Genomic DNA, 23,878 nt, shown 5'->3' on the forward strand with positions numbered 1-23,878 from the left:
TTCATGGGACCCATAGGACTTGAACCAGATCCTAAAGTATAAAGCAAAATTTTAGGTGAATTAGTTTAAAAATGCAATATACTTTAGTTTAGAATTAAATATAAAAGAAACAAAAATTACCATGATTAGGATTTGACTAAAGTTTGGGTAAAGTTTTCTCATATTTACCTATCTCACAGATAATACCGATCATTCAGCATCAGTGGATATGCTTATTTTTTTGTATGAGAAGGGTGTGGCTTCAAACACCAGTACTCACATTAAATCCATCACTACTGCCAGAACTTGACAAAATTGGTGGTTTTGAATGTGATACATTGTTTGAAGTACAATTATTTAATAGAAAGAGACTGAGAGTCTTGCTGCAAAGCATCCTTCAGAAAGATGGAAACGGTCCAGACAGAAGAGTATCTCTCTATACAGCTCTATGTATTTCTATATATATCTCCCTACACATCACAAACATACAAGAAAATTAATATATTTACATATATGTACTGGGCCAAAAGGAATTAACTTTCTCTATAAAATTATACTTAAGAAAACATTAATAGACATTATATAATAAAAGAAGGCAAGGCCCTCAAGAAAAGATGACAACCATTTGAATAGCTGAATGCTACTGTTTTTTTCTTAACATTTCTGCAATGGAGAAAAAGAAGGATGAAAAGTTTGTAGAAAGATAGATCTCTATTCCAGAAATACCTGCTCGGCAGAAGCCAGGCAACTTGAAAATCATAGTTCTATATATGAGGAAATGGCTAATGTTTTTGTCAGAGGTGACAGCTCCTTTTATACTTAATGTTACTTCTCAGGGCTTGCCCTATAGCAGAGAGCACAACTTTAATTAGAAGAAATTTCCCCCTAAGTGTTCTACTATTTAAACCTTTTGTAAAAAGAGGAGCAGGTTGATAATATGGTATTTGAGGCTGTCCATTGTTCCCGACTGCAGAAATTAAAAAACTAACCATACAAATGAACTATAACATCATCAGAAGGAATTTTATTAGGCTTCATTCTATGACCTAAAGACAAAGATTAAATAGCAATGGATACTCTGACATAGTATCATTAGGAAGTGCACTGTGCTTGGTTGTTACAGCTATAGAAATGGCAGTCCTGAAGCAGATCTTGGTAAATTTGCTTGACTACATTCTTTAGGTAGTTGTCCTCCAGTGGTACTTTAGATAGAATTGCAGTGATTTCATCGTGGCTGGAAAGAACAAAAGGTTCATTAATTTTTCTGGACACTTACCTCCATTTCATTGGAATTCATGTTTTTGGGGATGGTCTCTGAGTCTCTTAGGAAGCTCAAGTAGGCATTTCTAGAAATAGCCTGCCCAATTGGAATTGAGATTCCAAAACGAGGCCAAAGAGCAATTCTCTATGAACTGTGAGGTATCTTGACTTAGCTAAAAATCTGAATTGTTGGTGTTTGCTGATGGATTTGAGGTGGGTGCATTCTAAACTCTGCCACCTTACAAACTGTCAGCAGTGTGTCTAAAAAGTCACAAAATATATGGTAGGAATGAAATATTGTTATATCTGATTACAAAGACTAATTGACAAAAGCATTATGGCTACACAGCTTTTTAAGTGATTATTAAATGATTAAGCGCTTATTCTGTTTTTAAGGCCATAAAAGTTGTTTATATATGATCTGGGCTAAGCTGATACCCATTTTTTTCCTTCTTGGTTCCTGCTTTAGGTAAGAGTATTCAAAAAGTACAGCAAGTATAAAATAGACCAATGGTCTCCAGCATCCCCTGGAGCTAAAAATGAAGGTCACTGACTTTAAAAGAACAAATTTTTCAAAATGAAGTCAGAGAGAAGTGACATTTGGCACTCACTATGGGGGATTATCCATTACTGGTATATCCAATAATGGTATATGCATTATTTCTGACCACTTTGAGAGATCTTTCAAATGATATAACATAGGTAAAAAGGTAGTTAGGAGCCCTATCCTGGTGGCTCTTTACTTACCCAATGTTTCCAAGGTGATTTTGAATGGAGAAAGGTAATGGGACAGTTGGAAAATGGACTGAGAGAGGCAAAGTTATCTCAAATTTTGCAAATGCTGTAGAGCTGGAGAATAAAAGCCTCAATCTATAAAAGACAAGATCTCCAATTAAAAATACAAAACAAAAACAGAATGAAACAAATACATTTTCCTTTTATACTCATATGGAAACTTAGGTAGTACATTATTTACTTGTCCTTATCAAATGGACAATGGGTAAAAAATCTGGAACAAAGCATTATTATTAGTAGTATCATTTTCATTGTTAGTCATAAAACTCATTAAAATAAATCATTTTAGTAAATTTTTGACTATTTACTGTTATGGGTTGAACTATGTCCCCTCCTGCCATCCATATGTTGAAGCCTTCGTCTCCAGCAACTCAGAATGTGACCTTATTTTGGAAATAAGGTAACTGCAGATTTAATTAATTAAGATGAGGTCCTGCTGGAGTGGGATGGTCCCCTAACCCAAAATGATTGGTGTCCTTATAAAAAGGGTACATGTGGACACAAACATGCACACAGGAAGCACATCATGTGAAGATGAAAGCAGATACTAGGATTATATATTTATAAGCCAAGGTATGCTAATGACTGCCAGCAAATCACTAGAAGTTAGGAGATAGGCATGGAACAGATTCCCCTTCACAGCCCCTTGGAAAGAACCAACCCTGCTAACATCTCGATCTCAGACTTCTAGCCTCCAGAACTGTGAAACAATAAATTGTTGTTGTTTTAAGCCACTGAGTTTGTGGTACTTTGTTATGGCAGCCCTGGGGAAATAAAGTACTTACTCAGTATTCATCACATCTATGTTCATTAGGTTATAATTTGGTCCCCATCTCTTTAAAAACTCAATTTCCTCTCCAAGGAGTCTACAATGGCTCACTACCATTGAGATTTCTTGAAGCATCTAGGAAAAATTGAGGGAAAAAAAATTATGAAAACATTTACGTTTTTAGTGGCTTTTTTATAAAGAATCCCTTGAAGTTAAGCAATTTAATATATTTATAGTTTCAGGATTAAATATATGACATTTCAGTTCTGCTTTTTGGGACATATAATTTTCCTACAAAATACTTCAATCAGATTTACCTCGGGTACTTGATGCTGTGTTGTACATTTCTTCTTCCAGGATTCCTGTTCCTCAATGTACTGAAAAATAAGCTTATGAACTAAAAGGGAGGAAGGAGGAGCTTTATCCTCTGAGGAAGGGAAAAAAAAAATCAAAACACGGTATTACTTATTTTCAAATATATACATAAGCTAGAAATACCTTCAAACTACTAAGTGTCGAAGTATCTTCTCCATTTTATTTTCAAGCACATAAATCAACATATATACAGTTAACATAGACATTCTTTTTTTTTTTAAAGATTTTATTTCTTTGAGAGAGAATGAGTCGGGGGCAGAGGCAGAGGGAGAGGGAGAAGCAGACTCCCGGCTGATCAGGGAGCCCAACGCAGAGCTCGATCCCAGGACCCTGAGATCATGACCTGAGCCAAAGGCAGATGCTTAACTGACTGAGCCACCCAGGTGCCCCAAACATAGACATCTTATAAAAACTCAAGACTTTATCATATACGGAACAGAACTTGGTTAAAAGCATGGGTTTAAATATAACCTAAACAAGTTTAAATACTGCCTTTCCTTACAACCTGAGGGATCCTAAGCACACTTACTTCTTTTGAGCTACAGTTCCCTAATTTGTAAAACAAGGAATACTTACCTCAAAGTGTTGATATAAATAATACCAATGCCTGATATAGTATAAGTACTCAGACTGGTAATTTTTGAATTACAGAAATAGCTTTTATTATTATTATTATTATTTTTTAAGATTTTATTTATTTATTTGACAGAGAGAGACACAGCGAGAGAGGGAACACAAGCAGGGGGAGTGGGAGAGGGAGAAGCAGGCTCCCCGCAGAGCAGGGAGCCCGATGTGGGACTCGATCCCAGGACCCTGGAATCATGACCTGAGCCGAAGGCAGTCGCTCAACCGACTGAGCCACCCAGGCGCCCCGGAAATAGCTATTATTAATCATTGCTTACAATCTAGTAATAATTAAAAATATAATTTTTTTTTTTTAAAGATTTCATTTATTTGACAGAGAGAGCGAGAGAGCACAAGCAGGGGGAACAGTAGAGGGAAAGGGAGAAGCAGGTTCCCTGCCAAGCAGGGAGTCCGATGCGGGGCTTGATCCCAGGACCTTGAGATCATGACCTGAACCGAAGGCAGACGCTCAAACATCTGAGCCACCCAGGTGCCCCAAATATAATTTCTTTTAAACCCTACCCAATATTTAGAACATTACCCAAGCAATTATATGTCTAATACACATTTCTAAGGACAAATTATTATTATTATTGTTTATATTTAACTTCATATATGAAAGAGTTCTCAAGGAGCAAATTACACTTGTAAATATTCAACAAATTTTTAATGGATAAGTGTTTGGACTTACCATCTAACAGAGATTGAAAATTCAGGTCAACAATCTTCCTATAAGCCTTGTCCAGGAAAAGGAGACCAACTAGAAGAACCAGAATAAGAGTAGTACTTTTTTAAAAAAAAAATTTTATTTATTTATTTGAGAGAGAGTGTGTACCTGTGCAAGCAGGCAGTGGGGGGGTGGGGGGGAGGGGCGCGGAGGGAGAGGGACAAGTAGATGCCATGCTGAGCCCACACAGGGCTCAATTTCATGACCTGAGCTGAAATCGAGTGGGATGCTTAACTTGACTGAGCCACTTCCGGCACCCCATTATTTCTTTTTATTATCTGATTTTAAACTACATACAACTCAGTACTTTAGAATCCTACTTTTTCTGGGTAGCAGGGTTTTTTTTATATAAGCAGTGAAAGATGTATCTTTTTTTTTTTAAGATTTTATTTATTTTAGAATGAGAGAGCATGCGTGTATGAGTGGGAGGAGGGGCAGAGGGAGAAGGAGAAGCAGGATCCCTGCTCAGCAGGGAGCCCGATGTGGGGCTCAATCCCAGGACCCCAAGACCTCAACCTGAGCCAAAGGCAGATGCCTAACCGATTGAGCCACCCAAGCGCCCCTAAAGGTGTATCCTTGAATCATATTATTCTTTGTGTATGCCAAACGCTCCCCCTGAAACTGCTGAACTACATTTATTGGCAAGTCTCTGAAGGAAATTTAAGGTGTAGTACATTTATTGTAAATTTATCAAGGCCTCCTCCTTGACTCCTAACTTTTGTGCAAAGATACTATTTTCAGACACCATACAAAAAAATGACTATCATCTCTTCATACCTACTATCTTTTTACAAATACAGTGAAAATGATTTATGCTTTTAGCATTACAGTAATGAGTAGCCAGGAGAGCTGCTTCCTCTTCCAAATTCTAGAGTTATCTCCTGTCTCTCAAATTCGATTCTTTTTACTTTGTTGAATATTCTCTATGTATTAGTGAGACAGACAGACACAATCAATTTATAGTCTCAAAAAGCTTATAACTCAGGGGATGCACAGATAATTACACTAATAAACACCAAAAACTACAATCAATGATAAGCACTATTAAGGAAAACTGCAGGAAGCAATGAGAACATATATAATAGGAGGGCAAATAGTAGAGGAAGTGGATAAAAGGAGAGTCAGGGAAAACTTTCCTGCAAAAGTGATAACTGAGTTAAGCTCTTAAGGATTATTAACAGAAGTTCATTTAGTGAAAAGGGAGTACTATGGTCTGAATGTTTGCGTCCCCCATCAAATTTATATACTGAAATCCTAATGCCCCCTGTGATGGTATTAGGAGATGGACCTTTGGAAAGCATTTATTAGGTCAGGAAGGTGGAACCCTCATGAATGAGATTAATGCTCCTATAATAGAGAACCTAAACAGTTAGCTTGGTCTTTCAGCATGTAAGAATACAATGAGAAGTCTGCAACCTGGAAGAGGGCTCTCACCTGACCATGCTGGCACCCTGATCTTGGACTTCCAGCTTCCGGAAATATAAGAAAAAATTTCAGTTGTTCAATAACTACCCAGTTGATGGCATTTTTGTTATAAAAGTCCAAATGGACAAAGGGAAAGAAAGGGCTTCCAGGTATAAAAAACATCATTATGAAGGTCCTGAGTTGGATGGAACATGATTGAGCATGAAAAGACCAGGACCTTTTAAGGAAATGAAAGAGGAGCACCTGGCTAGCTCAGTTGGGAAAGCATGCAACTCTTAATCTCAGGGTCATGAGTTCAGGCCTCATGTTGGGTGTAGAGCCTACTTAAGAAAAAAAAAAAAAAAAAAGGAAATGAAAGAAATCCATGTGCCAAAGTGCAGAGAATAGTTTAAGATGTGGCAGGAAAAGGAGGAAAAATTCAATTCATGCAAGACATTATAGGCCATAACAAATATTTTGATCATTAGTCTAAGAATATTAGGTGCATGATTCGATTTCCAACAATCACCATAGCTACAGGAAGGAAGATGAATTGGAGAGGAAAAGGAGAGGATTCAGAAAGGCCAGCTGGAATGTTATTGTAGCCATTTGGTTAGAGATGACTATTGACAGGAAACAAAGAAATGTGGATCAGTATTAAGAAATTAAAATCCCTAAGTCTTATTGATGATTAGGTATGCCTGATAAGGGATGAAGAGGTATAGAGTGATTCCTAAGTTCTATTTTTTGTTTGTTTGTTTATTTATTTATTTTTAAAGATTTTATTTATTTATCTGACAGAGAGAGACACAGCAAGAGAGGGAACACAAGCAGGGGGAGTGGGAGAGGGAGAAGCAGGCTTCCTGCGGAGCAGGGAGCCCGATGTGGGGCTTGATCCCAGGACCCTGGGATCATGACCTGAGCCGAAGGCAGATGCTTAATGACTGAGCCACCCAGGCGCCCCTATTTATTTATTTTTAAGTACACTCCACGTTCAATGTTGGGCTTGAACTCATGACCCTGAGATCAAGAGTTGCATGTTCTACTGACTGAGTCACCCAGACACCTCTAATTCCTAAGTTTTAATTTTGGACCTGGACTGAAGTTGATGGTATTATTACTATTTTTTAAAGATTTTATACACCTATTTATTTGGGAGAGAGAGAGCATGAGCAGGGAAAGGAGCAGAGGGAGAGGGACAAACAGACTCTTTGTTGAGCACAGAGCCCGATCCCAGGATCATGACGTGAGCCGAAACCAAGAGTCAGACACTCAACCGACTGAGCCACTCAAGCGCCTCGATGGTATTCTTTGAAAAAAGGAACTTTTTTTTTTTTTTAAGATTTTATTTATTTATTTGACAGAGAAAGACACAGCGAGAGAGGGAACACAAACGGGGAGTGGGAGAGGGAGAAGCAGACTCCCTGCCGAGCAGGGAGCCCGATGCGGGACTCGATCCAGGGACTCCAGGATCATGACCTGAGCCGAAGGCAGTCGCTTAACCAACTGAGCCACCCAGGTGCCCGAAAAAAGGAACTTTTAAGGAGAATCCTCTGTGGAGGCTGGGAGACTGTGAAGTTTGTTTGGCCATGTTGAAACTGTTTCAGAGAAAAGACCTAAAGACACTGACAGGAGACTCTCAACAAAACAGCTAGAACTCTGTCCAGCCACCATATAGTGATTCTACCTACTTTGATAAGCCTACCAATATACACAGAACTTCCAATTTTTTCAGGTTAACTTAAGTACAAAAAAAAGTTAAGAGTCATCAGCCATTAGAGTAAATCCTCTATCACAAAACACAGATGGAGAAAAGGAACTCAGAATAAATAGATGCAAATAGCATGTTGATCCATTATTTGGATACATAAAATTTCTATCATCTAATGTAATTCAACAAAGGTCAAATTTCACTAGTTGAATTTTTATTTTTTTATTTTTATTTATTTTTGAAGATTTTATTTATTTGACAGAGAGACACAGCAAGAGAGGGAACACAAGCAGGGGGAGTGGGAGAGGGAGAAGCAGGCTTCCCGCGGAGCAGGGAGCCCGATGCGGGGCTTGATCCCAGGACCCTGGGATCATGACCCGAGCCGAAGGCAGACGCTTAACGACTGAGCCACCCAGGTGCCCCTGTCAATAGTTATTATTGTATTAAAATAAAGAATGGACTCTCTAGTGAGTTTAGCCATACATTTTCCTGCAGAGGAATTATCTTACTTTTGCTACTCACCTACTGTCTCTCCAAAGGTGATGGTAAGTTCTATTGTGTCATAAAGAAAGGTGAACACAGCTTGATCATCACTCCACTCAATGACTTCCCACTCAGACAAGCTGGAGAGAATGAAAGAGAGACAAAGAATTTTTTTCTGAGGTAAAAGAAGAGAGTTAACTTCTGATACCATGCAAACAGTATCAGCAACAGCTGCTGAAGTTTTTCTACTGGTTTGGGGGACAATCAATATTTTGATTCAAATACTGTGAATGTACAAACATGCTTTAAAAAAAAAGAATTGACTCAATTTTGAATTGTGTATCAGAGAAAGCCAAGTTTAGGCAATATAAGGTGTTAAATATTTTAACATATAGCGTTCCTACCTCATATACCTTCAGCTTGATGCTGGGTACACTGACTCTTTTTGAGAATGTATTGTACTATAGCTTAAAACAGCGATACACATTACAAACACATGTCAACTGCTGTAAGAGGTTTAGACGACCACAAAGGCAGAGGATAAAACACAAACTAATGACACCTACTTTTCCTTACCTCAACTGATCCAGTAGCTCTTCAGTTTTATCTGTTTGTTTTTGTACAAAGTCTATTTGAGCAAGGGTCTGTTCTTTCTGTACTTCCAGTTCTAAAAGATTTCTGCAAATCAAAGTAGGTATTCATAGCAAGATAAGGCTGCTGTCAGAGAATTTGGACTCCATTAAAATAAAGGTTTACGACAAGAAGTCACATGCTAGATATCTCCCCAATGAAGTGAATGGCATCCATTTTTGTTTTTTTAGGTTTCTTTCTTTCTTTCTTCCCTTTCAATAAGCATTAATCTAGAAATATGGATCTAATTAGGAAAGGCTTAAATAAATGGTTCTCAAAATTAGGATCCATGAAGGTATCCTTGAAGGTTTGCATATTCTTTAAGATTATTATTAAAATTTATATTTTGTTTTCATGATAAAATATAAACATAATGTAGATCATAAGAATGCCCACCTTAAAACTGAGACATGCCATAATTTTGATGCCTACGTTTGGTTTTGTTTAGTTTATTAGAGCTAAATAGAACTTATGCCTTGTTAGTCATTTTGCTAGCATCAATTTAATTTTAGCCAAACATTATCACCTGTCAAATTAATGTTGTCAGTTGGAATTTTATTGGTTTGTCATTATTTATATTTGATTCATTTTAGTCTTATAGTTAATAAGACCCATGACAATAAGAAAAATATACTTCATTTTATACTTAAGTATAATATGAAAGTACAATACAAAAACAGCTTAATGCTAGGTTTATTTTCTTCAAAAGGATACTGATATTATTCAAGCTCAAGAAATACTACCTTGGATTAACACCCTGTAAACAGTAAGTGCTTAGAAAATGTTGTCAACTAAGATGGGTCAAGTTCAAGGTGGAGCAGAAGCCCTGAGTGAGTCTTAAGTCAATACTCATGTGCCTAATCTCCTCAGTTTTTGGAGGTAGGAAGTCATTTAGGCCTGTAAAGTTAGCCTATTTTCTAACACTCCAAATGAAGGCTGACCTTTGGAGCTTTTCTTCTTCAGTTTTCAGCTGTTCCAGTTCTTTGGAAAGAAAAACAAAACAAATTTATCAAACAGACACATTAAAATGTTGCCACAAAAATCATTTGTTCTATTGAAAATTCTGTATCACTTAATCTCACCTAAATAAAGAATAGATTTTTTCCCCCATTTATCTCCTTAATTAATTGTTACCTTTTTTTTCTTTTTAAAATATTTTGTTTATTTATTTATTTGAGAGAGCGAGAGAGAGAAAGAGAGACAGAGAGAAGGAGCAGAGGGAGACGGACAAGGAGACTTCACACTGAGCAGAGCCTGATGCAGGGCTCAATCTTACGACACAGATCAAGACTTGAGCCAAAATCAAGAGTCAGATGCTCAAACAACTAAGCCACCTAGGCACCCCTTCAGTTACCTTTCTCTGCAGCTCTCATTTCAGAATCCCATTCTTCCATAGGACTGTCTTTCTCTTCATCCTCCAAATTCTTAGTTTCTAAGGAGGCAATGTGCATTAGGATAACTCAGTAAAAAATAACCAGAGATGAGAAAAAAAGATGGTCCCAAAATGAAGTGTTAACAATATTTCACAAACACTCATTATTCCCCATTTTCCTCACCAATAAAGCACTGAGCTATAATTATAATTTCATACAAAGACTTGCTTCTAGTGGCAGACAAGTGCACTTTGAGCCATATGGCAATGATCTCCAACAGCAACTTCTCAGGGGCCACTTGAGGTAGAAATTGTTTATATATAATTTGCATACATCAAAGTTATTGGGAGGCAATCCCATGGACAAGACACAGGAACAGATACACATATACAAATGCATGCATGCACATTTTAAAATTTTGTTTTTGAAATCTTAAAACCTCATCCTTAAAATCCCTTTCTTTCCCACATCCAAAACAAGTTTAGATTTTTTCCTCAAAAACATAATTTTTTAAAAAGATTTTATTTATTTATTTGACAGAGAGAGAGAAGAGAGAGCACAAGCAGGGGAGCAGCAGAGGGAGAGGGAGAAGCAGACTCCTTGCTAAGCAGGGAGCCTGATGTGGGGCTTGATCCCAGGACCCTGGGGTCATGACCGGAGCTGAAGGCAGCTGCTTAACTGACTGAACCACCCAGGATCTCCTATTCTTTTTAATTCTTCTTCTCCTTTTTTTTTTTTTTAAGATTTTATTTATTTATTTGTCAGAGAGAGCAAGAGAGAGCACAAGGACTGGGGAGCAGCAGGTAAAGGGAGAAACAGGCTCCCCGCTGAGCAAGGAGCCCGATGTGGGACTCGATCCCAGGACCCTGGAATCATGACCTGAGCTGAAGGCAGATGCTTAACTGACTGAGCCACCCAGGCATCCCTGTTCTTTTTAATTCTTAACAATATTTTGTATTTTCTCTTTAATTCTTTATATAAAATTATTAAGTCAAAACTCCTTAAGAGGCCCTCCTTGGCCAGGCCTCTAAAGCTGACATCTCCAGCTTTATCTCAGATCATGTTCTCTCTTATGCTCTCTCTAGTCTAGCCACATTGGCCTTATTTCAGACCCTTGTACTTGGCATATTCTTTCCCATAAGAGCTTCTGCATGTGTATTCATATTAAATAGTCTACTCTCCCCTCCTCACTTTAACTCTTCCTCATTCTTCAGATCTTAGCTTAAATGCCACCTCCTCAGAGGGAAGCCCCTCCCGACGTGACTAGGTTAGATTTCTATTTCAGGACTACAGCACCATGTAACCTCTTTTGGAACCACTTATCATGTAACCACTTACCGTAAAACTATTTAATTCTTTTTTCTAAAGATTTACTTGAGAGAGAGAGAGAAAGCATTAGTGAAGGGGAGGGACAGAGGTGCGGGGAGAAGCAGACCTCCTGCTAAGCAGGGAGCCTGCGGCGGGGCTCCATCCCAGGACCCTGGGATCATGACTTGAGCTGAAGGCAGATACTTAACCAACTGAGCCACCCAGGTGCCCCCTATGTGTTTAATTCTTTTTTTTTTTTTTTTTTTGACAGAGAGAGAGAGAGAGCACAAGCAGAGGGGGCAGTAGAGGGATAGAGAGAAGCAGGCTCCCCGCTGAGCAAGGAGCCCGATGTGGGACTCGATCCTAGGATGCTGGGATCATGACCTGAGCCGAAGGCAGCCGCTCAACCGGCTGAGCCACCCAGGTGCCCCCCTATGTGTTTAATTCTTATGTTCTTTTCTAGATGAGACGCTCCACAAGGCCATGAAAGTTTTTGGTGTTTTTTTTTTGAAGATTCATTTTTTTATTAGAGAGCATGTGCACGTGAGTGAGCATGCACATAAGCAGGAGAGCTGGGGAGAGGGAGAGAGAAACCTAAGCAGACTACACACTGAGCTGGAGCCCAATGTGGGTGGGGCTTGCTCTCACAACCCTGAGATCACAACCTGACCCTAAACCAAGAGTCGGACGCTTAACCAACTGCATCACTCAGGTGCCCCTAAGTTTTTGCTTTTTATCACCATAGTATTCTTCGCACTAAGCATTGTACATGGCCTATTGTAGGTACTCAGCATATTTGCACAAGGAATAATGAAGGAATGAGAAAGAAATAGAGAGCTATTTGTTAGTGGGTCCTAGAGAGGGAAGTGTGGTTTTGGTATTCTTAAAGATAAGAGAGAGGTGAATATATCCTTCAGAGAGGAGGCGGGGAGGTTGAATATATAAGAGATAAGGAAAAATCAGTGATAAGAAATTCCTGAGACGATAAGAGAGGATGGAACTCAAAGTTTAGGTGGAAAGATTGGTCTTACGGAAAAGAAGGATGGATGAAAGAATGGATATAGATATATAAAAGTTTGATTTGTTTGGCAATAGGAAGTTCAGAAATTGTGGCCTAATAACTTCTATTTTTTTGTGTGTGAAGTAGAGAAAAAGGTAATGAACAAAGGGGTAGGGCAGTCTAAGATTATGGAATTCATATACTCATTATCAAGGCAATGCAGTAAACATGTCCTAGGTACTTACTCAATACAAAGCATAGTGCTAAGAACTCTGAGGGATATGGAGAAAAATAAAAGCTGATCCTTGCTTCCATGGAGCTTACAATTTAGTTAGGGAGATAAACTATGCAAAAGTAACTATAATTACAAGTAGATGTATAGCTACTATAAGAAAGACTAACAAAATAGCTATAGGAGCTCAAGGGAGTTGATGACTACCTCCTTTGGTAGAAAACAGGAGAATGCACTAGCAAAGACAAAGTGGCACTACTGCATAGAGATAACAAGATTTGGTTGGAATTTGGGATGCATAATAAAAAAAATAAATCACATAAGAAAGGAAGATCTAAAAAGGACTGGAGAAAAAAATGATTGTAGAGAATGTTAAATATCAAGCTCTGGTGTTTGGACTTTATTTTGTTATAAATGGAAAGACAAGTTTTTCAAAAAAGTAACATAATGAAAACTGTTCTTCATAATTATTTAATCTGGCAGCAATGTGCAGCTTGGACTGGAAGGAGACAGAATGAAGGTAAGAGTGTAGATAGATTAGTTAGAAAACTTGAAATAGCACGTCAGAATTAATGATAGCCTTAATGGAAATGGGAAAGAATACAAGAGATGCTGAAGAAGTAGGTATGACAGGACTTGATAAGAGAAACTCAAAGACAAAGAAAGTTTTAGCTTTTTACAGTTTATAACAATAGTGATGTCTTTAATAGAGATAAGAAACATCACAGGGAGAGCAAGTTTTCAGGCTTTATTTTGGAAATGGGAGAAGACAATAAATTTCGTTTTATTCACACAGAGTTTACGGTGCTTAAAGACATTTTTGCATAGAGGTTCAGCAGGAAGCTAGAAATGTTAAGTTTGGAACTCAAGAGACAGGCTAAAGATGCTTTTACTCAGAATAATTATAAGCTACTCAAGGTCAAAATCTGTGTTTATATCTTTTTTTCTGATGCTAAGCACAGTATCAGCTATGCAGTAGGTGTTCAACAAATGATGAATTTAACTGAATTTGGGAATCACTGATACAAACACAAATGTGAAAGCAGATGAAAGGGAGAGAATATAGAAATGAGTAGATGATAAAATCTAAATGCCTACACATGAGGTTAGAGAGAGACCAACAGAAGGACTAAAGGGAGTACTCAGGAAAAAAGCAAACAGTTGGGGGTAGTGCAGTATCACAGAGGTTCAGGGAAATGAAAGGTTCAGAAAGAAAAGAATCAGCAGTGTCAAATGCTGAGAGGTCAAGATGGTTAAGAACCAAGAGCTTCCAAGTTTGATGATTATGTGGAATTTTGTGATCTTTGAGAAAGCAATTTCAGGACAAGAATAGTAACAATGCGGGATCATGAGAGATCAAACTGAAAGGAGAGATAATTTTCAAAGAAGACAATAAGTTCATCTATTTAAAAAAATAAGACTATGGTTTAGATTATGAAGAGCTTTCTAAAGAGATTTATTATCTTGAGCATCTCTTGTTGATTGTGTTACGGATGACCACAGGAAAGGAGTTTTATTTTGCTCTAATTTAATGTCTCAAGTTGCTAATACAAGGCTTCAACATAAGTGACACCAGCAATCTGTACTGTAGGGAAGTATTTAGATAAAATTAAGTTTTCTTTTGGAAAAGTATTCAAAATACATTACCTATTTCAACCTCAGTGAGACAGTTCTCAATCTTCTTAAGTATGTTGTCCATCTCATCTATCCTTATCTGAAGTTTCTCCCTCTCATTCTAAACATACAATATTATATTGTCAAGTTACACTTCTAAGCAAAATATTTTAACATTATAAGTGGTTAAACTTGCTGACATACTGCTATATCACGAACAGGCAAATCTTAAAATGAAGGTCAAAGCTTCAAGCCTGGACTTGAAATGTTTTTAAAAAGCATACATAACAGATTAATATAAACTTATTTTTTGTACTTTCCTTTATTCCAGTATTTCCATGTCATATATGATGCTAATACATGTTACTTAAAAAAAAAATTTTTTTTTAAAGATTTTAAGTAATCTCTACACCCAATATGGGCCTCAAACCTACAACTCCAAGAGCAAGAGTCTCATATCCACTGACTGAGCCAGCCAGGTGCTCCCCGCAAAAAGGATTTTAAATTTTTTTTTATTTATTTTTTTAAAAAAGATTTTATTTATTTATTTGAGAGAGAGAGAATGAGAGAGAACACATGAGAGGGGGGAGGGTCAGAGGGAGAAGCAGACTCCCTGCCAAGCAGGGAGCCCGATGTGGGACCTGATCCAGGGACTCCAGGATCATGACCTGAGCCGAAGGCAGTTGCTTAACCAACTGAGCCACCCAGGCGCCCAAGGATTTTTTATTTTTAAAAATTTTTAGAGGGGGCAGGGGAATGACAAAGAGAGAGGGAGAGAGAATATCTTTTTTTTTTTTTAATTATTAACATATAATGTATTATTTGTTTCAGAGGTACAGGTTTGAGATTCATCAGTTTTACACAATACACAGTGCTCACCATAGCACATATCCTCCCCAATGTCCATCACCTACCCACTCCATCCCACCCACCCCACCTCCACTCCAGCAACCCTCAGTTTGTTTCCTGAGAGTAAGAGTCTCTCATGGTTTGTCTCCCTCTCTGGTTTCTTCTTGTTTCATTTTTCCTCTCTTCCCGTATGATCCTCTGCCTTATTTCTCAAATTCCACATATGAATGAGATCATATGATAATTGTCTCTCTCTGACTGACTGAGAGAGAATCTTAATCCACACCCAGTGTGGAGTGCAACTTGGGACTTAATCTCACGACCCTGAGATCAGGACCTGAGCGAAAGAACCAACTGAACCACCCAGATGCGCCCCCAAAATAATAATTTTTTTTTTTTAAAGATTTTATTTATTTATTTGAGAGAGAGAATGAGAGAGAGCACATGAGAGGGGGGAGGGTCAGAGGAAGAAGCAGACTCCCTGCCGAGCAGGGAGCCCGATGCGGGACTCGATCCTGGGACTCCAGGATCATGACCTGAGCCGAAGGCAGTCGCTTAACCAACTGAGCCACCCAGGCGCCCCAAAATAATAATTTTTTAAAAAAATATTTATTTATTTGAGAGAGAGGGAAGCAGAAGGAGAGGGAGAAGCAGAATCCCCGCTGAGCAGGGAGCCTGCCTGGAGCTCAGTTTCAGAACCTCGGGATCATGACACCTGAGCTGAAGGCAGACGTTTATCCAACTGAGCCACCCAGGCGCCCCCAAAAAAAGAGTTCCTAAAAAAATGTTCTATGGTCAAATAAATATGGGAAACACTGAACAGAACTAGAGCATGTTTTGTTCCTTTTATTTTTTTAAAGATTTTATTTATTTATTTGACAGAGAGAGACATAGCGAGAGAGGGAACACAAGCAGGGGAGGTGGGAGAGGGAGAAGCAGGCTTCCGGCGGAGCAGGGAGCCTGATGCGGGGCTCGATCCCAGGACTCTGGGATCATGACCTGAGCCGAAGGCAGACGCTTAAGGACTGAGCCACCCAGGCGCCCCTGTTTTGTTCCTTTTAGACTTAAAAAAAAATATATTTCTGACTTTAGACTTTAATATGCTAGCTATTATATTTCTCCAAAGGGGGAATATGGCATGTAACATTTCTCAGAATTATTTGCGGAGGGAAAAAGTTTTTTTATGCGAAGTACAATCATTTTGGGAAATGCTACTTTAAACATGCACACACAGGGGCGCCTATCTGGCTCAGTCGGTAGAGCACGCGACTCTTGATCTCGGGGTTGTGGGTTTGAGCCCCATGTTGTGTGTAGAATTACTTAAAAACATAAATAGATCACAAACTTGAGATGAGGACATAGGCCTATATTAGTAAATATATTCTAGAATTACTCAAGATGCCAGATTTCCCACTTTTGATAAACTGAACCCCACCTCTTTATGAACCATGTTCCTTAGGAAACATTCTTCATATTCTATAACCACTATAAAGTAATTTTAATAGATCTTTCTTTCTATGCTGTTAACTGTTTCAAATTACCTGAGCTGACTGTACCAGTTTGCTGTAGAGAGCCACTTTTCCTTGGTGAGTGAAGACTTTAGTCATCTTTGTAAAACGTGATTTTATTTTGTTTAGGTAAATTCCAAAGACCTTCAGCTGCAAGGAAAAATCAAAGGTTAGGGCATACTAAAATAAATGAGTTAGGAAAGGCAAATGGTCTGGGAAGGCTGGTTCAGCTGCTATGGGCTGTTTTGCCCATCCTAGACTGATTCCTAAGGCAGGGCATGTCTCATTTGCAAATTTAATCACATTTAGTAGTTTAAGAACAGAACCAAAGATTTTAATTTTAATTCTTGCCTTTAATTCATTTATTCATATTACAAATCAGAAAATGATAGGCCCTAAGTTAATAAAACTCTTAATATATTAGAGCACATATAAAATGAGTTGCTATTTAAGTAACCAATTAAAGTAAATCTTTTCCTCATCTAAATCTAAGTGAAACAAGTAGGAGGAAATTCTAAATGAACTTCAAATATATTTCATATATTTAATTGGTCATTTGCGGTTTGAAAAGATTATATATTTTAATGATTATTCACGTATAATTAAATAAAAACCTTGCTAACATATTTTACCTGAGAAGTTAAAGAACTCATCACTAATTATCAAGTAACAGTTACTTATTTCACAATAAACAGGTTCAAAATGTCTATACTAATTCCCATTCAGAAAATGAGATAAAAATACCTCCTCATCAGAGCAGTGTCTCATTTTTTCCCACAGGTTCCTATTTACATCAGTCAACAGTTTATCCTGGTTCAATGCAGAAAGCTTTAATCTAAAATATAGAAAAGCTAATTAATTAGCACAGGGTTCAGAAGTCAGCTTGAATGAATCAACTGAGATTTACAGGCAAACTTAACTTAATTCCTCCTAGTTCTTTTCTACATTAAAAAAAGGGGAATTCACACAAGAACAGTGGTCAGTCTGATTATTTCAATGCTTGTAGAACAGGTCAAAAATGTTATGAATCAGAAACACTTCCCTCACAATCTCAATGAACTTGTTCCAATATAAAAATATGTTGCTTTTAAAGAATCCTTAAGGCCTATCAGTGCATAACTGTTATGAAGTTGTAGCTATTATTTTAAGTAAAAGTTCCCAATTCAGTTCCCAGTCTTAACTCACCTTTATACAATAGCATTTATAAAAGTAGTAAAATTATATATTAGTCTCTTGTTAATAAGAAATAAATTTCTACCAGAGTTAGAATATATTATATACAGGAACATAAGTGTAAAATCAAACAGTAGAGCACATCTAAACAGACTGTGCATTGTATGTGAGATCCTATTTATTCAAAATAAAACATTCTAAGACAAATCTTGAGACACTCAACTCTTTTAGACAATATGAAGAAAAAAACCTTTTGTGTCTTGTTCAGTGATGAGCCCCAGTACCTAGTACAGTGCCTGGCACATAGTAGGTATTCAATATACAGTTGTGGAATGAAAAACCAGAATCAGGCAAATCTGTAGTATTATAATTTAACAGCATCTTAAGTTTTTAGTTTAAAAACTACATAGTTATTTAAAAATTATTTTATTTCTTTTCTGTTTGTTAGATTGGTTCAAATTTAGTCTAATAGTTCTAGGTAAGTATGATATATTTTGCGCAAATCTAATTTACCTGAGGGAATTTAGATATACCTAATCTGTAAATTACTATGCAGCATCCACATATACCAAAGCACTGAGCAATAATCTGTGTAATACCATGTACTTTCTTACATGCAAATCAAGGGCAAATGTGATAAAATTATAAACCCAAAGACAATCTTGATTTCAGGCACTATATATAAATTTCTAAAGGGTATTATCTTCTTTTGAAGATGTTCTTTTGCAATCAGTTTATGATATCATAACCTAATAACTGTTTACTGAGTGTATGACATACTTTTTGCTATGAATAGCATGAAAACATTTTATATACACTATTTTTACTGCTCATATCTACCTGCTGAGTAGGTATTATTATCCCTAATTTATGGATGTTGAAATGAAGGTTAAATGTCTTACACAAAGTCACTGAGCTAGTGCTGTACCCAGGACTGAGCTTCAATCTGTCTGCCTACAAACCTGATTCTTTTCCACATACCATATCACACTGCCAATTAATGCCATGAACTTTTTCCTATGCCAATGTTATTCTAATTAGAACTTTACCACACAGATTATCCACCCATCCAACAAAACACACACAAAAAATAAAAACTTCCATACTCTTCAATTTTTTGGCGAAGAGTCTCACAATCTTCTCTATAAATCTGTATCTTGGGTCGGTAAACATACTGACTTAACATCAGGTCTTCTGGAGTAGGTGGTGTGTTTATAGTAAACTGGAAAAAAAAAGAAAATCAGTCCCTCAAAACTGGTAGCTTGAAGACAAAACCATGTTTAAGAACTGTTTGAAGTTTCAGAGTGCTGGGACGCCTGGGTGGCTCAGTCGGTTAAGCGTCTGCCTTCGGCTCAGGTCCTGATCCCAGGGTCCTGGGATCGAGTCCCGCATCGGGCTCCCTGCTCTGCGGGGAGCCTGCTTCTCCCTCTGCCTCTGTCTCTCTGTCTCTCATGAATAAATAAATAAAATCTTAAAAAAAAAAAAAAAGTTTCAGAGTGCTTATTTTAAAGTTCTACAAAGAAAAATTTGATTATTCTATGAAATTGATATACCCAGTAAGCTACAAGTTGGAATCCGAATACAAGTCTTTGACATAAAAGTCCATTTCCTACAGATGTTTAGTGGATGTTCCACTCACACGCGATTGAATAGTGGTTTGAAAATGGCTATGTGCTGTTTTAAGAAAATCAATACCTGAAAATTCAAACTTATCAGGAACCCTTTCATTAGAAGAAAGAAAAAAGATACCAGTTTCCTAGATTAATCTTTTCTACTCCCATTCTCTAGCCCTGATCCTTACTTCTATCCCAGTTTGAATTCAAATTTTTCTGGCATATGTAAAATAAGGTAGTAAAAATTTGGTTAAAAAAATTCTTTTAATCTCTGGACATGTCTTCTTTCTTAACCATCTATATTTTAGCCTTTTGTTTTCTTACTTAGGCTCTTAAGGGTTTTCTTATTTTATTGTCTTTTCAAAGTACCAGATTTTGGATTTGCTATTCTTTCTACTAATTTTTGTTTCCTGTCTCATTAGCTTTACCATTTACTTACATTAATTCTGCCTTCTTGCTTTTTTAATGGATTTTATTTTATTATTCATTTTCCAATTTCTTTTTTTTTTAAAGATTTTATTTATTTATTTGACAGAGAGAGAGACAGCAAGAGAGGGAACACAAGCAGGGGGAGTGGGAGAGGGAGAAGCAGGCCTCCCGTTGAGCAGGGAACCCAGCGCGGGGCTCGATCCCAGGACTCTTGGATCATAACCTGAGCCGAAGGCAGACGCTTAACTGACTGAGGCACCCAGGCGCCTCTCATTTTCCAATTTTTTAAAGTGAGCATTAAAAATTCTTTTATTTTTAGATTCTCTTCTATAATAACAATGTTATCTAAGGCTTTTAATTTCCTGCAAAGTATAATTTTTGCTGTATGTCCCATATGTTTGGTATTAAATATTCTCCTTTGCTTTCTTAACAGTCTTGATTTCCTCTCTGATCTCAGAGTTATGTACAAGTGTATTTTTCAATTTCCAAGAAGCTAAGAATGTTATAGTCCTTTTATTAGTTCTAATTTTATTGGATTAAGATCAAATGATGTTGTCCATAAAATCTCCATTTTTTTCAATTTGTTAATATTTGTGGCCTAGGGCATAACTAATTTTTGTAAATGTTCGACAGACTTAAGAGAAAAACATATTCCTATTAAGTGACAAATTTTTCTTCTTTTAAAATGAGTTTGTTGATTGTACAATTCAAATATTTGTATAATCTAACACAATTTTGATTTTGAAAAATGTTTATTAAAAACTGCTATATTTGGATTTTTATATAGTGGGAAAAAGCATATGTTCAGGAAAAAGTATCAGAGACAAAATACATGGCAAGGAATGAGAAAAAAATAGAATTTCATCTTATCAAAGTCTATGATATTACAAAAAAAAAATCAATTTTTTTTGTTTTTAAGTAGGCTCCATGCTGAAGCCCCAACACAGAGCTTGAACTCATAACCCTGAGATCAAGACCTGAGCTGAGATCGAGTCAGACATTAGCTGAATGAACCACCCAGGTGCCCCCCCAAAAAACAATTTTTATGCTAACCACAATGTACCTACTATAGAAAAACTTTCTGCAAGCAAATATTCTTCCTTAGATTCTTTTTCTATTTTTGAATAAACAATGGTTTTGATGCACTTTAATAAACAAGTATAATACATTTTAACTGAGATAACTATTTTGCCAAGAAACTGCACTTACTTTGGCTGGGAGATTGCTCTGTCGGGGTTTCTGTATCAAAATGTGCACCTGAAGAAGTATAAAGAACTCCTTTATTGTAATTTTCCCATCTTTGAGTTTCTGAGGAAGGAAAAAAAGTTTGCACAATATTCAAGGTGAGCTCATTTTGACTATAACCACCCCATTTTGTTTCTAAATAGCTTATAGTATTTTTCATATATTTGTGGAAATATCCAAATATTTGTAAGCTATACATGAACAGATTTTATCTAATATTATTTCTTAAGGTTATTCAGTGACAACAGAATTGAGAACAAACAACAAAACACAGGTCTTTTAATTGTGATTTCTACCCCATATGATCAATCACCATGCTGGGTCCTTAACAAAAAAACCTAATTCTATATATAGTTGAATATTTAATAATTTTTAAGAAAAATTTAAAAAGTGAAAACAAAACAGGGAATATAGTTGCATTAGAAATGAGAAATAGTTTAACATACCTCCTTCAAGCTCTCTTCACAAATAGTGTCTCCAAGAAACTGTGATTCCATTTGACTATTGTGCTGTGCTAGATGTAAAGCAAATTCAGGTGATAAACAAGTCAAAATTAAATTGTAAGCTTAATTTTAATTATCATTCAGGTTTATGTGTTGTTCATGCTCTTAAAGCTATCCATTAGGATCTTTTTGGGAAAAGAGTCATTTACAGGGCAAAGTATATTACCGTTTTAAGACCCTATCCAATTATTTCTCTACTAATTATAAGCTTCTTTTTTTAAGATTTTATTTATTTGACATAGAGTGAGAGAGAGAGAGAGAGAACACAAGCAGGGGAAGTGGTAGGCAGAGGGAGAAGCAGGCTCCCGGGCAAGTGGGGAACCCGATGTGGGACTCGATCCCAGGACCCTGGGATCATGACCTGGGCCAAAGGCAGACACTTAACTGACTGAGCTACCCATGCGCCCCTAATTATAAGCTTATTTAAGGAAATTACCCTTTATGGTCTATCACTTCTCAATTTATTAAAATAACTAAGCATTAAAAATAAACTAAAATTATTTTACTTATCAACTATGTATAACTCCCAAAAAGCTTAAATAAATTTCAAATATCTCCTGAATTGAATACATTTATTATTAGTGAAGTAAGCAGATGATGTCTATTATTTAGTCTTTATGAAGATCTTACTGCTGAAGTCCAGAGAGGTCCCATCGGCCTTGATCGAATCAAGAGAACTGCTGCAACTAGATGGTGTTCTGCTCAGGCTTTTTATCAAAACACTGTTAGTATTTTTATCTATATCCCCATCAGCATGGTGATCAAAAATCTGAAATTATCAATTAAGGAACATCATCAGCCTCGTTATGACTCTGTATACTTACAATAACTGTTGAACACTAACAAATACTACTTCATAACATAAAATTTATCTACAATTATATGAAATATCTTAGTAACAAACTGGAATAAGTAACAAGAACTTATTAGGCCTTTAGAGTTCAAAGTAATTTTATTTTAATTTTTTAAAAAGTTTATTTATTTTTCTTAGTAATCTCTACACCCAACATGGGGCTCAAACTCACAACCCTGAGATCAAGAATCGCATACTCCTCTGACTGAGCCAAACAGGTGCCCCTAAAGTTCAAAGGAATTTTATTTAAGAATATATAGAAATCAGTTTGCGTATTATACTGTATAAGCAAATTGTTTCTCAGATGTGTCTAAGTTAAAGCCAGATCCTATGAGCTGCCAAACGCTGACCTATTCAATTATTCAACTACTAGCCACCAGGGTCAGGGCTACCACACTGAAATAAAACAGCATAGAATATTGGCTATTCATAATGACTCTGGCTAGAACAACAAAGAAACTCATTTCCAGGTTTTAGTACTTCTTTCCCCAGATGACTAAGACTCCTTTGGCTGATGTCAAATAAGTGATATGGTCTTGCTTTTACCATTTTAACCATTTGACTTTAAGCCTTAAATGCCATTTTCATCTACCTACTTACATATGTTTTTGAGGACAATATATCCTTTGTCTAAATGTTAGAATGTAATCTCCATGAGAACAGATTTTTTTTCTGTAAACTGCTGCTGATGCATTCCCAGCACCTAAACAGTACTCAGGACACAGGAGACATTCAATATCTACTGAACAAAATACTAATTTTCATATAATCCGTTCAGTTATAAATTTCCTATCACTGATACTACATTCTCAAAGCTTCACAGATGAACCATTTCCTCAGGACCTCATATTATAGAACTACTGAAATATTTTTCTAAGCTTACTCACATATTAGAGTTTAAATTTTGTTTTCTATGAACCTCTGATACTTTTTAAAATTATTATTATTATTTTTTAAGATTTTATTTATTTATTTGACAGAGAGAGAGACATAGCGAGAGAGGGAACACAAGCAGGGGGAGTGGGAGAGAGAGAAGCAGGCTCCCTGCAGAGCAAGGAGCCCGATGTGGGGCTTGATCCCAGGACCCTGGGATCATGACCCAAGCCGAAGGCAGACGCTTAACGACTGAGCCACCTAGGCGCCCCTGATACTTTTTTAAAAAAGATTTTATTTATTTATTTTTGGGAGAGGGAACACAAGCAGTAGGGAGAGGGAGAGGGAGAGGGAGAAGCAGGGCTCGATCCTGGGATCATGACCTGAGCTGAAGGCAGCCTCTTAACTGACTGAGCCACCCAGGCGCCCCCCTCTGATACTTTCTAATCTTTATTTCTCTACCTATAAAACTCAGTTTGAGTGACAGATTTTATTCTCTCCAAGTTATCCAAATGAGTGTTCCCTCAACTTTTAAAATCTATAACCTC

General features: G+C 36.9%; 1 protein-coding gene across 2 annotated transcripts in view; it reads right to left on the reverse strand.

The window, feature by feature from the left end:
- Positions 1-238: 238 nt before the first annotated feature.
- KNL1 (kinetochore scaffold 1) overlaps positions 239-23,878 on the reverse strand; it is a 67,426-nt gene continuing 43,786 nt past the window's right edge. For both annotated transcript variants that reach the window (XM_064570675.1, XM_064570674.1), the window contains 16 exons: positions 22,235-22,373; positions 21,548-21,615; positions 21,066-21,164; positions 18,921-19,036; positions 17,386-17,476; positions 16,675-16,791; positions 14,318-14,405; positions 10,112-10,189; positions 9,699-9,738; positions 8,704-8,805; positions 8,167-8,267; positions 4,494-4,562; positions 3,121-3,230; positions 2,820-2,938; positions 1,987-2,109; positions 239-1,213 (listed from right to left, as the gene is read on the reverse strand). In XM_064570675.1, coding sequence (XP_064426745.1) covers positions 1,072-1,213; positions 1,987-2,109; positions 2,820-2,938; positions 3,121-3,230; positions 4,494-4,562; positions 8,167-8,267; positions 8,704-8,805; positions 9,699-9,738; positions 10,112-10,189; positions 14,318-14,405; positions 16,675-16,791; positions 17,386-17,476; positions 18,921-19,036; positions 21,066-21,164; positions 21,548-21,615; positions 22,235-22,373 — 1,602 coding nt within the window. In that variant the 3' untranslated portion in view covers positions 239-1,071. The remainder of the gene's footprint in view (positions 1,214-1,986; positions 2,110-2,819; positions 2,939-3,120; positions 3,231-4,493; positions 4,563-8,166; positions 8,268-8,703; positions 8,806-9,698; positions 9,739-10,111; positions 10,190-14,317; positions 14,406-16,674; positions 16,792-17,385; positions 17,477-18,920; positions 19,037-21,065; positions 21,165-21,547; positions 21,616-22,234; positions 22,374-23,878) is intronic.

The sequence above is a fragment of the Mirounga angustirostris genome, unplaced genomic scaffold, assembly GCF_029215605.1.
Source record: "Mirounga angustirostris isolate CCGP_5_RB_7025 unplaced genomic scaffold, mMirAng1.0.hap1 SCAF_9, whole genome shotgun sequence".
Taxonomy (NCBI): domain Eukaryota; kingdom Metazoa; phylum Chordata; class Mammalia; order Carnivora; family Phocidae; genus Mirounga; species Mirounga angustirostris.